The following is a 16,684-nucleotide window of genomic DNA, read 5'->3' on the forward strand; positions in this document are numbered from 1 at the left end:
ACCCAAACTTCGGATATATTTGAGGAATATGCTCTTGTTGCAAGCGTGTTGGTATTTTTCCCCAGTTGCAAAATATAATCAACTTTCTTAATGATTTGACCGAGTATAGCGAGGTGCTTCTATGAGATCGAAATTTCCGTAACAGAATCCAATCATTGCAAGGTGTGGCGTCATAGCATCCTCAACGTGAACCTCACAAATTTTTCGACGTGTTCTTGCACCATTTTTACCTTTATTATAATAATAAAGCATCACATAGTGTATTTTTTCTAATATTTCATTTATTTTCAAATTAATATAACTTTTTAAATGAGCGATAAATTACACAACTTCAACTTCATAAAAAATGTGACCTGGGAGTCAATTACTCAACTGTAAAAAAAAATTTGGGTACACCAAACGAAAAACTCATTTCTTACCGCAGTTTACACTTTCTTGTAAAATGCTAATCCACAAGTGCTATCACTGAAAAAATTTGTATTTACACTGAATAAACTCAGTTATCGAGAATAAATAAGTAAACAAAATGGCAATTTTGTTATAATGCAATTTTATAATAATTATTATATTAAAAATTTTTGTTTTATATTTTTATACTCGTAGTTTTTTTGCAGTTCTTATAACATACATAAGTTTCAAAATTTTAGTATCGTTAGAAAATTTTATATTGATATTTGAGTACGAACTTTTGTTGCTTTTACTTGCTTTTTTACATTTTATCATTTTTAAAACCTATAAAAAAAAATATATAAAAAAATATGTATGTATATAATTTTGCCCAAAATTATCTATCTTTTTAAAAACTCCCGACCAAATTTATAGTGAATAAAATTTGAGAAGAGTTTACACTTTTTGACAGAAAAATTCACTCACTATTCACATTTGAGAAACAGCAAAATCGAAATGTAAGCAAATTTTTGTGTACACTTCAGTTTACACAGTTGAGGAATAGACCCGAATTTGTGTTGGTAGATGTAAAGCTACTTCTACCATCTACCGACATAAACTAGTGAATACTTTTATATTACCGAATATACAGGGTTAGTGTTATTAATTATAAACACTGTAACGACTAAAATTTTATCACTTAAGAATTTATTGTTACAAATCCGCGGGCATGGCTGACTAGAAAAGTCAACACTGAACTCACAAATAGTGCACAAAAACAATACGGTTAAACATTAAATAACTTTAAAAAATCTTTTGACAGCATGGTACGCGTTTTTATGTTGCGGTTGCTAAGAAGAGGTATGCCAATAAAAATGTTACAAATAATGAAGGCAACATACACAAATTAACATACAGATGCCATATCCTTCATATAGGGAAATTCTCAGATCCATTTGAAATTTCTACTATTGCTCGTCAAGATTGCATCCTGTCGCCTATTTGTTAATCTATCTAAACATGTGTCGATCGCTTTTTGTACCTCGTGCGGACGAAGACGTTGCTGCACGTGGTGTTAAAGTCAGATCACACAATACTAACGTTAAGTTAGTATTTTATTTATTTTATTATAGCTCTAAAACATGGAAATGCTCAAAGTCAATTGATCAGAAAATTCAAGTATTTATATTATTTAAAATAGACCAAGTTGCGAATAAACATATATATATATATATATATATGGTTCATTTTGAGTTGGAATATACTCAGCCGTCGTCCAAGGGTCTTAGAAGAAAATTTATTTGTTGAGACTCTGAGACTTCCGTTTTATATATATATATACCAGTGACTGAATCCAGGTTATACAGAGTATAACACACCTGGTTTCAATAGTAAAGTGTGTATGTATCATAATGTCGGAAGCAGAAGATGGTTTGAACATTTACCTAAAGTCTCCGACCATTTCAACAGTGAACGGGGGAGGTCGTTTATTTTTGATTTAGGTATCAGAGTAAAACGGAAGAGTCTCAACAAATAAATTTTCTTCTAAGACCTTTGGACGACGGCTGAGTATATTCCAACTCAAAATGAACCAAAGAAAAAGTTCATTAGAACAGGTATATCTGTCAAAATGATATTGCCAACTACGTGAAATTTACACGAATTACCACAAGTATTTGCATCTAAGTTTTATAGAACAAAAATTATTCGAAATGGAACTCAATAGTGTGATTGCGTTATATTTGGTTGTAAAATTACAACCAGCTATTGTTCGTGAGCTTAAATAAAGTGAGCTCAAAGTTAATAAAATATTTGTGGAAGCTCGACTTAAACAAAAACCACATCATAGTGGTAATAAAATGGCCAAAGAACATTTCCAAACATTGTATTCTATAATAAAATTCTATAAAAACTTTCGCCGTTGAGCAATTCATAAACTCTCAAAATGATCTAAACCGAACGCACTGCCGTTGACAACCATTTAAGACTATGAATGGCCACCCTAAGTAATTTTCCATATCAAGTAATGGTATGGGCAGGTGTTACTACTGGTGGACGCTCTTCAATCGTTTTCATCGAGCCTGGTGTCAAAGTCTCATTTTTTAACCGTTTGAAGTCAAGGCAAAAGGTGATCATATCGAGCTAGAATGAATGGATTCTTAAATTTTATTTATTTTCACAAATTTTTGTAATTGAAATCATTAAAAAATAATTTCACACAGAAAAGATATGTTCGCTTAAATTGTTAAGACGTCAATTGCCTAACCCTGTAATATTTAAATACTTATATTAACTGTTAATTAAAGAAATATTATTTTTTGTAAAATATGCATCGTTATTTTTTTTGTGTTTGATAAATATTCATTCTGAATGTTTTTAATCAATCTGAATGTTTTTCTAAAAGTACTTAATACGTAGAGTATACTCATAAAAAGCAAGTATAGGTTAGGTTAGGTTACTAGGGCCTTCCGAAGACTGACTTAAATCACGAGGTCCATTGTGATACTCTAAAGAATTTGACAACTGTCCCTATAAGCATTTGGTACTGGCCACAAAGTTATTGACACTCTCTTAGTGAATTGGAAAAGTGTGACCTTACGTAGGAGTCTTATCTATGTATTGCGAAAGCGGGACACTGTAGTAGAAGGTGTATTGGTGATTCCTCTTCATCATCCTCCATGCAATGTCTACAATGTAAGGAGACCCGTAATTATTCCCACTATCTTGAACAAATTTGCTCGGGATAGGTTAATTAATTCCCTTGATCTTTTCTTACTAATTTCTGTTGGTCACTGTTAACCATCTTCTTTCAAACATTTGGTATGTATATAATTTTATTCGATGCCGATAAAGCAAGTGATATACCCACACTTTCTTTTCCCAGAAGAATTTGTGCTGTCGTACCATGTCTTGCGAGCTCATCTGCTATATAGTTGCCTTGCTGTTAACCTATTCAGAGTACTTCTCCAAAATAATACTCCATACAGGAGAATTGATTTTACCACCATATTATATATCCATAAAATGGACTTCGGTGAGAGTCCCCATCTTTTACTTATAGCGCTTCTACAACAGTAAAATGTAACCATAGCTTTTTGAGTACGTGCAACAACATTTGGTCTCCAATTCAGTTTTCTATCAATTATAAGATCTAAATATTTGACTTTATCATTCAGCGTCAGAGTTTGACCTCCTAGCGTAGGTAGTGTGAATTCCGGAATTGTAATTTTTCTAGAAAAGAGTACTAGTTCTGTTTTGGTTGGATTTATTGATAATCCGCTACAAAAGGCCCATTTGGATACTTTATTTAGATTACTCTGCACTGTCTCACTTATTGTACTTAGAAATTTTCCCCTTGCAATCAAGGACAGATCATCCGCGTACGCGACCACCTGACAACCTGCGTTACCTAGAACAATAAGAAGACCGTTAACTGCAGTTAGCCATAAGGGAGGTATGGGGAAAGTACTCTTCCTTGTGGAGTCCCCCTATTAACCTTCTTAGTTACTAACATTCCCCCCCACTGCGCTACGATTGTCCTATCAACCTGCAGTTGAGTAATGACTTCAATTACTCCATTGTCAATTCCTAGTTTTCTTAATGAGTTGACGATTGCTTGGGGAAGAATGTTGTTGAAAGCCCCTTCCACATCTAGAAAAGCGCAAAGAGCGTGTTCTTTGTGCTGTATTGAGCTTTTAATCGTCCCAATTAGAGATGCTAAAGCGGTTTCTACAGACATTTCTTTACAGTACGTATGTTGTGATTTTGTAAGCCTATCATCTGGTATCTCTTTCCTAATAAAATACTCCAAAAGCCTCTTTAAACTTTTTAAGAGGAACGTCTAATCGGTCTAAAATCTTTAGGTGTAATATGTAAGCTTTTGCCAGCTTTAGGAATAAAAACGACCTTTGTCAATTTCCAAAGATGTATGCCTTAAAGAAAGACAACCTTTAAAGATTAGTGTGAGCTAGTTGCAAGAAATGTCCTTTGCTTCCTGAAGCTTAGCCGGTATAATTCCATCCAGGCCTGGTGATTTATATGGTAGGAAGTTATCTATTCAATTTTCCTTCTGGTGACGATATTATTCACCACAGATGAGTCACATATAGAACCTTGGTTTGTTCCAAGGTTATTTGGTATGTCGCTATCTGGGAAATATATATTCAGTAATAGTGCCGCCGATTCTTCTCTGCTATGTGTCCACTCATAAACCTCGTCTTTTAAGTATAGATTAGAGTGTTCTTGCTGTTCCTTGGCAACCTTCTATATTTTCACAGAAGGGTTTCAAGGAGCGGGTTTTGGCTCTTTTTCTTTCATTTTTATATATTTTAAGACTGACTTTGTAGATGTCCCAGTCAGTGTCAAGATTACTTTTCTTGGCCCTGTTAAGCAACTGTCTGCCCGATTTCCTAAGATCTCTTATTTCCTCGGACCAGCATAATGGTTTTTTCCTTCCCCTCTGTGATTTCAGCGGGCAAGAACGGTCCAAGGCTGTGTTACAAGTTTTTGTGAAGGTTTCCACAAGGCTATCTGGAGATTGAGGAGTCTCTACTTCTTCAACAGGATATAGAGGAACTAGAATTAATACATTACCCTCAAGATCTGTGGTTTCAAAAGTTAAGGTAATATCTTAAACTTTTCTGCCTGCAAAAATAAAAGTAGATTCTACTCATGTATTGCATATATAAAGATTATAATCTAGAATAAAATCAAATAATGACTCATCTCTTTCATTTATGTCTGAGCTTCCCCAGATGGTGTGATGAGCATTTGCATCGCCTCCAATCACAACACCAGTCATCCTTTTCGCTGCTGTATGTACTTTTGCCGTCGATTTCCAGACTCACTGCTGTCTGGTCGTCATCACTAAAATTATTCAAAAGGAAATAATTAATGTACTTTTTTACTAACACACATGATCTGAGTCTGTGTTGCTGATGAGTTTATAGTCATTTGTTCTGATTCCACAGATCAGGTTTTCCAGTATCCATGAAACAACATCGGCTCCACCCTGTGCAAGGTGGATTAGAAGGTTTGCTGAAGCAGCTTTAGAGTGGTGAAAATTAATTTGCAGCACCTTCACCAGGTACTTGAACCTGTGCCACCGTTTTGTCTAGTATAAGTTCGTATAAGTTATTTTTTTATAAATTACTTATAAGTACTTATACTCACCACAAAAATGATTTATAAGTAGTTTCATTTATGAGTGCCGGTGCTAATGAATGAAAGAACAAAGAGATGTACTTATAACTACTCAGCATATACCTCAATAGTAAAAATCAATGCGTATATTATATTAAAGGTATTGATTGCCGCATTAATATGTTGTTATTGTTATTATTATTAGGATAAATGATAGCACACTGTGACCTAAAAGATCTATTGTGTCTCATAGTAGGATTAGAGTGTTTCTCCAAATCCGAGATCTTTAATGAAAGGCAGGATGAAGCCTATCTTTCTTAGCCGTATATTCTTATGTTCCACGAAATACTCTCGTAGGTGTTTCATCCGCTTGTACATCAGTGCCGGGCCTTCTTCTAGCACATGGTATGTGATTTCTCCCTCTTCTCTACAGTTTTTGTAGTCTGAGTTCACCTAACAAAATTAAGAATCCAACTTTGTAAGGTGATTATTCAATCTATAGTGATCATTATTTTTTGTTAGTTCTATTGTAAAGTAGTTAGAGGATAATTTAGGGTTAAGTACTTTCTAGCACAGCGAGACGCCTTTATTGTTCTCAACGACGCGAATATAACTATGTTACAACAAGGCAACTGAAATAAGGTAATCAATAAGACTCAATTTTCAAGTTGAATCTAAATTTATTTATTACAATTTTGCAGTATTTATATTTATTCTAAGCTAAACACTAACCTATCTGAATATTATGTTCTCCTAGTATTTTTCATATAAAAATGCTTATAAAGCATTATAATTAATTTAAAAATGAAACTATTTTATTATTTAATAATGCGGGTTAAATGAAATTCCAATGCAAGTTAATGCACTTTACGAATTTCATTTGCGCAAAACAGAAGAATCAAATTACTTTTCTTTTACGCTTCTTCACATGGCAAGTGTGTGACCAATGCTGAATGCAAGTCTTTGCTCTTGGCGTGTGCCGGTACCGTATATCATCATTTTACCATCAACAAATAATTATTTTGTTTGTTGGTAATATAATTAATATGGAGATATACTACACCCTTACTCTTTTAAAAAAAAAATTTTATTTACATTTGAAAAAATAAATTTTTTGTTAATTACTTTTGTTATTATGTTTTTAATTCCTTTAGAATATATAATATTCAGTTTGCATACTGTAGTAACATTGTCATTTCTCAAATAACTTTTAATGTATATAAATGATATTGTTTTTATGTTAATTTTTTTTTGTAAAATACTCTAATTACATGCTTATGCTATTTTTTTTGTCGTTTTGTTTTTTATTATTGTTTGTTGTTATTGTACATTTTTAAGTCAAGTTATTTTTACATTGGCTTAAATATAGTTTTTAAAATATTATTGTGGACAGTAATTACTGTTCTATTTTTGTCTATTGTATTATTATATTAAATGGACCTAAATACTGGCTATCTACCTTTTTTCAGAATTTTTTAAAAATTCAGAACTATGATTTCGTTTAATAGAACCTAGAGTTTCATGATGGTAAGGGGTACTAAAAATTCCTTCCCCTATACCTAGACCGCAGAAATGTTTTGTGCCTATAATCATTGAAGCCGCACCTTTTGTTATGAGTTTGTCTGCCACTTCATTGTCTTGGATTCCAGCATGCCTCATAATTCATATTAAGTACACCTGCAAAGAAGTTTGTATTTCCAAATTAACATCAAAATCAAAAATTTCGCATTACGATAACTCATTAATTCAAGATCAATTGGTAATCCAAACAAAAAATTTTGATTTATTTTTTGCAAGTATTACTAAAACAAAGACGTACCCCAAAAGAAATGATGGTGGATAAAGTAGAACATTATAGTTTAATGAATGTTGATATTAATAGTAGCTTTGATTCACTAAAATGGTGGAATAATCACAAAAGTGATTTTCTATAATTACTGAACAATGAAATCGATTACGTCCGAATAATTAAAATAATATATTATTTTGAAATTCTGCAATCAAACACGAGTATGATAAAAAGGAGGGATATTTGTTATTTTTTTGTATAAATATTTTAATGATTAAACAAATTGTACTATTAACTAAAGAGTTTTTTCATAAGTAATTAATTATTGTTTAAATAAAAATTTAATTTTTATATTATACGGTTGTTTAGCATGTATATAACTATCTAATTAATTCTAAGTTTTTATCTGTAATAAAAACTGAAAACATAATATTCAATGCACTAAATGCCACTAAATAAGGAATTTTAAAGAAACTTAGTTATTTATTTAGGTTTGGAATATTTAATTGCTCTCCTTTTAATTTTCTGTTGAAAGATATAAAATAGAAGCACATAATAAAAAAATAAACTTTATAAAATGTGTGATGGGATTTAATTTGAGATTTAATGAAAACACATTAATTATATGAAAAGTTTATTTTTATTTTATTTAATCATTTATTAGTATATTATTATTATGATCTTAGTCAGCTCACGTTCTACAATAGATTGTCTTCTGAAACTTATTCTAAATCTTACAATAGTTTCATTATTTATTTTTAAATGATATATTTATCTTATTCTAACAATAGGTAACTAAATCTAACAATAATCTCTTTATTCTAATTGGTTATTCTTATATACTTCACAATTATAATTTCCATATACTTCCTATTTTTAAATGACACATTACTTAAGACAAGAAATGCATAGTAAGTACTTACTGTGCATTTGTTTGTCATGTATCTCACATTCACATGTGTTCCGATTTGTGTGGTCTCAATATATTTGACAGCACATGAGCTCTTAACCTAATTTCAAGTGGCAAATTATTTATGTCAGAAGTATCATTTTCTGACTCATGCCATAAATTACTAAAATGCAATGGTTAGCTCATTTAAATCAGAACATAAGTGTAAAGAAGAATATGAATGCAATGGTCATCAAAGACTAACATTAAGTAAGGGCAACTATAGATATACCATTACAAATGGTTTTCCTAGAAGTTTTATTACAAACCTTTTTGGAAAACCCAAAATTTCTTAAATACTTAATACGCAGAGTGATGTGCAATACTTAATTCAGATAAATTCTTCGTTGTCTTTACGAAGCAGGGAAATGCACTACATTAAACTGTGCGAACAGTGCATTTCATTTGCTTCGTGTGCAAACATGATTCGCATTTAAACAGTAACCAAATGCTTGACTAACGTAGTAACATTGCAACACATCACTCTAGATATGTATTTTGTTGTTGCTGCGTTGCACTTTTAATACGTTACTTGGTTACCGAGCGCGTTACTCGAACTCGTGAATAACCCTAGTGTGTTTCATACTGGCTTTTGAATGCATTCATTTCGGCCTATGATCGGCACTATATGCAAAACACAACAGCAACCAATCAAACAAAAGGCTATGAATAAGAAAACAAACTAAACATTAATACAAGTTACAACCGAATATATAAAATCCAAAAATTTTTGATTTTTCAGTTTCGCTTCTTATTCTTTAAATACTTTAAAATTACCTTTAATTAAGAATTGATTTTTTTTGGATAACATTAGAATTGTGATCAAGGATCCAAACTCCAAATTGCAATTAATTGTAATGGGTAATCGGGTTTCTCCTATTCCAACTACAACTGCAATGAAAAGTTTTGTTTTAAAAAAAAAAGTATAAATACAAAAATAAAGTGTGACAAAAAACCTACTTGTGGAACAACACAATTAATCATCGCTTCTAATTTGACAGGCACGAGATCTAAGCCTGACACTTGCAGTCCAAACAAATTATATACGGATTATAAACTAATGAAAAGAAATGCGAAGATTTTCTATGACCATTGATGATGAGTACGTGGTAATACTCGAAGCATCATGGTATGGTTTACCAAATTTCAATAAATTAACTAAATTTTTTTGTTATATTTTCTTTGCTATTCGAATCTTTTCTAAGTAATTCTTTTTATCATAAAGACACGTCACTCTAGACAAGAAAAAATTAACATCAAAACTTTTAATTCCAAATTACAATTATCTTGTAATTGTATCAGATTTAGTAATTATCTTTGCGCTGTTCTGTGTGGGTACACTATTTTATTTTTGAGGTTAAGTCAAATATATTTTTATATCAAAAAGTGTTGGTATTCAATTCGCAAATTGCTTTTATTGTGGTTAGTCGTTTGTGAGCTCTTTATTAAAATCATTTATGCTATACCCATTTTTTTTTTCAAAAACATAATTCTAATTGCAAGAGTATTCAGCCAAGTGAGTACATAATAATGTTTGATACTTTTACAGTTCTATAATTAAATTTTTAATTTAATGGAATACACTAAAAAATTTACACTGTTCACATAGGTATATTCGGGTCACTATACTATCGCATATCTCACGACTTCTCGTGATTTTATCAAGCCCCATGAATGCCATCATTTTAATTTACACATACATGCATATATAATTTGTATATAGGTCATTCGTTCACAAATCGGACACTTTTTTGGCCTCATCATTTCCGATTTGACTGAAATTTTTTTTATGAGCTCCATTCATAAAATAAGAAGACCTGTACCTTGGGAAAAAATTTTGTCATTTTATTTTCTAAAAGACAAACTTAGAAATTTTTATTTTCCAGCGCCGGGCTAAAAAGTAGTCATTCAGTCCATTGACATCTTAAATATATTGATATCCGTCCCAACAGTAGAAAAATCAATAAATTTGAAAATCGTTGAGCGTCATCTATCGTTAACATCGGTGCAGTAAACATACACATCGATGACATATATTCTAACTGTATTTAAACTGTAGTTATAGTTCACATTACGTCTTGCATCATTTCAATTATTTCGTCGTAAACACAAATCTGTTCCAAAATGACATTACCTCCGACCCACCGTTTTGTTCTTTATTACCTAATAACGCTACCAGAATACCCAAGTTCCACTCTTAAACACCTCTGAAATGATGCTGGATGTGTCACTAGGGTGACTCACGTTGTAAGAGGGAAAATTAAAAATGAACTTTTGAATGAGCGCATTCCCTAGCAATATGCTATTGACCAATGGCACTCGTCGTTGCGCCACTCTAGCAAAGTTTACAGTACAAAAACGGACATTTTTCAATTCAAGGTCGTTTTATGTCTTTGTTACTTATTTCAACAATTATTAATATATATTCATTAAATAGATAGTTAAAATATCTTTTTAATAAAATATTAATGGGCAAAATTGGTTAAAAATTATACGCAAAACACAATAATTAGTTAAACGACAGTGCATACTTAGCTGGCTTTCAGAACGCAATCGCAAATGTTTACAAGAAACGGAAGAAACATAAGTAAAAAATAAAAATGAAAACCAAAAATAAAAATAATAATTTTCTACCAAATAATTTACCAAATAAAATAATTTTGTAGATACTTATAAAGATATGTAAGTGTAGTCAAAACAATAAATTTTTTTGTAAGAAAAGAGAAAATTGTCGTCCAGAAGGAGTATTGCTGGAGTTAATATCATTCTACCAAACGAAGCAACAGCGGCTAAAGGAAGAACAGCGTAGAAAACTTGAACATATTAAATCACAGTACGCAAAGGCCATATAAGCAAGCGCTTTTTAGAGGTGATTATAATTCCATTGATTTTAATTTGAATAAATTCGTGGAAGAAATTTATCCCGAAATTGACACTGAGCCTGTCGTCACAACACAACAATATTGGTATAATGCAGATAGAGCGATTAGGCTAATTTAGAAGAAATATCAAAGCGGACAACTTCAACTGAGCAATTAAAAATATATCACTTGCGACGATTATAAAGAGCTAATATTGATATTTTTAGGCGAAAATGTCTGCAATTTTAAATTTCGTCGCTCAGATGACACTTCAAATTCTCGATGGATGTTGAAAGTCGTATATTTGTACTATACGTAAAAATGACCTATAGATATGAAATTCAACACAGAGCAAAGTCATTCAACTAATTATTGTGTTTTGCACAAAATTTTTTGATCAATGGAATATTCCTAGGGGGTTCGCTAATTTAAAATTTCATTTTTGTTTTTTGACCCACCCTAATGTGCCAACTAATTTTCATGAAATGTTGCAATAATAACAATGTTTTTTTTTTCATAATATTCAATCTAAAATATAATTTTCTTTATTTCAGATACACTAAACCAGATAAAAAAGAAAACCAAACAAAAGTCTCTTTAAATGATGCCATTATTCCTGCAAATGAATGCTTCGAACACTTCGGAGGTGTTACTTTCTGTATTTTAAGTATTGCTGCCTTATATATTATGATCCGACTGATTAAAATAATATACCACGTGACTCAATATTTGGATATCAAACATTTTTATAATATTGCTTTGCACATAGAAGACGTAAGTATGGAAATTTATAATTTTAATAACATTATTCAAGATCATTATTCCTAGAATGAACTTGAAAATATAACTTGGCATGAAATCAAAAAAAAACTTCAAGAAGTTCAAGCCGAACAACATATGTGCATTGATAAAGATCAGTTGACTGATTTAGATATTTATCATCGGATTTTAAGGTAATAATTTAATATATAAACAATAATTCAATGGCAAAGTAAGTTATTATGTCGTCATAAAATTATCACTGTTATATGTAATATAATGACATAAATTTATGTTTCTAAAAAACACTTAATTTATTATTAAAAATGAATTATCATTTATTATCTTATTTTTTTTTTATTAATTGTTATAAACATTGAGCTGTAATGTTCATGTTTATAACATTTATTTTTTAACAGTTCGTAAATTGCTAGCCCCTGAAAATATTCGAATGCTTATCTAACTTGTGTATATGGGTCATTCTTTTACAAATCGGACACCTTTTTGACCTCATGATCTCCGATTTGGCTGAAATTTTTTTATGAGCTCCTTTCATAAAATAAAAAGACCCGTATCTCGGGAAAAAATTTTGTGATTTTTTTTCTAGGAGATATGGACCCATGGGGTTTTGAGAATTGGCATAGTAGACACATTTTCAAATGGCTATATCTCAAGTTCTATAAAAGGTAGAAACTTGAAATTTACAGCGTTTCAAAGATAATTGATTGAACTTTTATAAAATTGAACTTGTTTATATTTAAGTACTAATATTAACTATTAAATTAAAAAAAAAAATTTTTCTTAAAATATATCCCATGGGATTCCATTTTTTATATTTTATCATTTTTGGTCATTTTTTACCAAAATCTGTCCGGTTTGTAAAAGAATGACCCATATACTATAAATGCAAATGAAATTTGCTTTGCTCACTTATAATAAGTGTAGCAAAAAAAATTAATTTTTTGGATGAAATTGAAGGCTTAATTACCATAGTTAGAATGATCCGATTTCGGTTAAACATGCGCCATTTAGTTCAATAACTTATTACCATTTTAAAGGTAATTTCATTATGCATCTTTCATAGATGTCTTCGTCCATATTGGCAAAAAATTGATACAATCGATTTTCACTATTCTCTCTTGAAGGGAATTTTTTAATAGAAAAATCTACCATCATTCACCATGGACAGAAACAAATGGTAGTTTCGATAGATTGGTGCCAGGTCTAGACTATAAGTAGATGCATAAGAACTTTTTAAACAAGCTCCTGGAGCTTTTAGCGAGTCATTATCGATGTGTGTGGCCTGGCACTGGCCTGATGGAACACGAATTCTGTCATATTGTTGGCAGTATAGTTCTGAGTTAAGAGTTTTGCCGTATGTAAGCTGCTGATAGTAGATGATTCCCTGAAAATTCCAGCAAACACACAAACGATCCTAGTTTGGCCACAGTTTCAGTCTGCTCACCGCGATTCGTGCACGACCGTTTTCGCTTGACGTCATAACTGATCAGTCTAGTGCTACTACATAAATTATTCTTAAATAATTTCTTTTAACATCTGAAATCAAACTTCTTGATTTATCCAAAATTTAATGATTTTACTTAATGTATGAGTCAAGCCAAATGAGTCTAGGTTCGCTCTGAAAGATCTTTGAAATGCGTACTCGTAGCAAATATAAAGTGACTATCTTTGTTTGTTAGTATTCGCCTTTCGCCAAAATGTAAGATTGAGAAATGCAATGAGACTGAGAATGAGATCTGATAGTGCGGAAAATACGTTTAAAATTTTCATTTTATGGACATATTGAAAGTTGAACTTAAAAGAAATAATTGGTTTAATATAGAAAATTATTGAAGTACTTCAAATAAAAGAGATGTTCTTCAATTTTTACTACAACAAACTTTTTGAAGCACTAAAAATTTAAACGTTTTGAACAACTGAGTAAATAATAAAAATTGTTTACAAAACAACATAAAAACAAGCAAATACAATTCAAAGTTGGAAGCCTTTTTCATTAGTTTTAGGCACAAACAGCTGATAAACACAACAATAATCCAAAACGATTATTACTAACTGAGTGTAACATAAATAGAGCTCCATATATTGGAAAGGTATATGTATATCAAATCGCTAGTAGAAACAGCTACGAATACCTAGAATAATTATAATAAATTAACAAGTTTCATACGTCAAATTTCGGCAGTAAACTTATGTTTATTCGCATAAACACTAACATAGAATAAACAAATAGATATTTATAAGTTATAAAATTATATAATTTTTTTTTTTCTTACATAATTATTTACTTGTTTAATTACATTTCTATATTTATTTTAATGTTATCCGAGAATATATATTTAAATTATTCTTTAAAAGGAAAATAACTGTATCAATAACACAGAAATAGCAAAAGCAATCAAATTTTGACTATTGCATAAATATTGCCCAGTCAATTTTTGTCAATCGACTAATTGCTATTTCATTGTATAAGCAAAAAAGGCAAACTGGTTTCATTTTTCATTTTCATTTGAATGCTTGCTAATAATCGATTTTACATATTTGATCATTATGCATTTGGAATATAAGCAACGTCGCTTTTTTTTGCTTTAAGCGAATGTGTTTTAAGGATCAAATTTAACGTGTAAATTTAACCCCCACAATTAAATTAACAATAAAAATAAATACAAAGGGAAAACGACATAAGATAAGCTTTAGAGTTCACTTAGTAAAATTCAGTTAATTCCTTATGTGAAACTCAATTGATTCAAAGCAGCACCTTTGCTTACTTCAAAATATTTCTTGTCAATGGATAGAATTGTGGTGCAAAACAGCACCTTGTGTACTTAAAAATGTTTCTTACATTGGTAAAATTAAGGTGCATAATAGCACTTTGTGTGTTTCAAAATGTTGCGTTGTCGCCTGCAATGGGAGAAATTTTGTATAAAAGGTAGCCAAATTGTGGTTTTCGTTCTATTTGTGATTTGACACCATTGCAGGTAAGTCGTGTGAGGAACATTAAGCATAGCCCAGTCCAAGTGACCTGGACACATGATGGTGCGTTTGGCTTTTGCTGACGTTAATCAAGTAGACAGTTGAGGTTGGATGGGTTAGGTGGCATTGGTGGAGTTACCTTTCGTTTGGCCTGTGCTGACGAGGAGTGCCTTAACCAGTCAATCGGATTTTCATCTGGCCATTACTGATGGAAAACCGAAAGGCGAGTCACCAGCATTATGTTAGGAGTGTGCTAGGGACAACAGTGAGATCTCGAACTGGTTGGTCTGGAAGCATGACGATTCGTCTGTCCGTTGCTGACGATTACCATGTGATGGACGAACAAGTCTGGGTGAAGTGACAATGAGTGAGTTGCCTCCTATTTGGATTATGCTGGCATATGGTAGCTTAACCAGTCAACCGAACTACCATTTGGCTAAAGCTGATGGAAGAATGTGTGACGAGTCACCAACGCTGTTAGGAGACGTGTAGAATATACGAGCGTTTGGCTGACGAGCGTGTTTAGTAGTAGCACCAGGGAAGGGACTGACTATGGCTATAGCTGACAAAGAGTATTCATTTAAATCCTTGACATCGTTTTTCAAACCTATTTGTGATTTAACACTATTGCAGGCTGTACCTTGCCGACTTCAACGTTTCCACCACTTCGAACAACTCACCGTTCCAAACGATTCCATCGTTTTTCAACGCTATTTGTGATTTGACACCACTGCAAGCTGTACCTTGCCGACTTCAACGTTTCCACCGCTTCTAACGATTCCACCACTCGAACAACTTTAACGCTTCCCAACTGTAACATTGCCATCACTCTCAACGCTTCCAACTTTCAGCGATTCCAGCTCTTCACACCAATTGCAACGATTCCAACAATCAGCGCTTGGATTCTAGTTCCACTTATAACTTTAAGGTTCTTCTTAAAAATAAATAATAAATGTCATTTAAAAACACAAAACACAGTATCGGATGATTTACTTTATTTAAATTCTTTTAACGTACCCTGGTTGGTATACTCGCTGAGTTATACCCCAGCTAACATATAGATAAGGCCGGAAAAGGTCGTTACAGTATATAGATTTCTTCTTTTTGTTTTTGTTTTGAGGGAATGTGTATACATCACTTCTTTGTTGGTTTTGTGCATTGAATAAAGTTATGCAAAATTATAAGTAATGTATGTATGTACAATTTATATGAATTTTTGAAATTATATATTTAAATATTTTATAGCACTATGATAATAATAACAAATATACTTTAAAAATATTAAGTCCAATTTAGTACAAATGCACTTGGAATGTGTATACCTTTCTTCTTTTTGTTTTTATTTGACTTATTGTATATTTTATGCGTGTACAATAAGTCTTTGGGAAGATCGTTGGTTTTGTGCATTGTATGAAGTTATGCAAATAAAGATATGTGTGTGCAATTTGTGTACAAATAATATATTTTCTTTTGCTCTGTCAACAAATTTGTTTTCGAATAATGAGCAGTTTTATTATTCAGCATTGAAAGCCACTGTGAGACTTGAACCCACTAAACCACCTCTTAGAAATGAATAGATAAGATTTTCACAGCATTGCGAAAACTTCATTACAGTAATCAGGGGAGAGAGGAGAAAAAATAGACTTAGTACTTAGCGAGCTAGATTTATCTAAGTCAGAAAGCAAGGGCGTACATTAGGAAAATTGGGTTATTCAGAAGGGGGTAGGGTTAGAGCAGATGAGCGGGGGCGAGGTTAGCAGTAAACTTTGTGACTGGGATCACGAAAGCTGCGGTTATATAGGGGAA

At 31.7% G+C, this 16,684-nt stretch overlaps 1 protein-coding gene across 1 annotated transcript in view; it reads left to right on the top strand.

The window, feature by feature from the left end:
* LOC119689949 (autophagy-related protein 9A-like) overlaps window positions 1-16,684 on the top strand; it is a 67,226-nt gene that overhangs the window by 34,231 nt on the left and 16,311 nt on the right. Inside the window, exons 4-5 of the mRNA XM_038104903.1 lie at window positions 11,683-11,902; window positions 11,957-12,081. Of these exons, the coding sequence (XP_037960831.1) occupies window positions 11,683-11,902; window positions 11,957-12,081 (345 nt within the window). The remainder of the gene's footprint in view (window positions 1-11,682; window positions 11,903-11,956; window positions 12,082-16,684) is intronic.

Source organism: Teleopsis dalmanni, chromosome 1 (assembly GCF_002237135.1).
Source record: "Teleopsis dalmanni isolate 2A chromosome 1, ASM223713v2, whole genome shotgun sequence".
In the NCBI taxonomy this organism is placed as follows: Eukaryota; Metazoa; Arthropoda; class Insecta; order Diptera; family Diopsidae; genus Teleopsis; species Teleopsis dalmanni.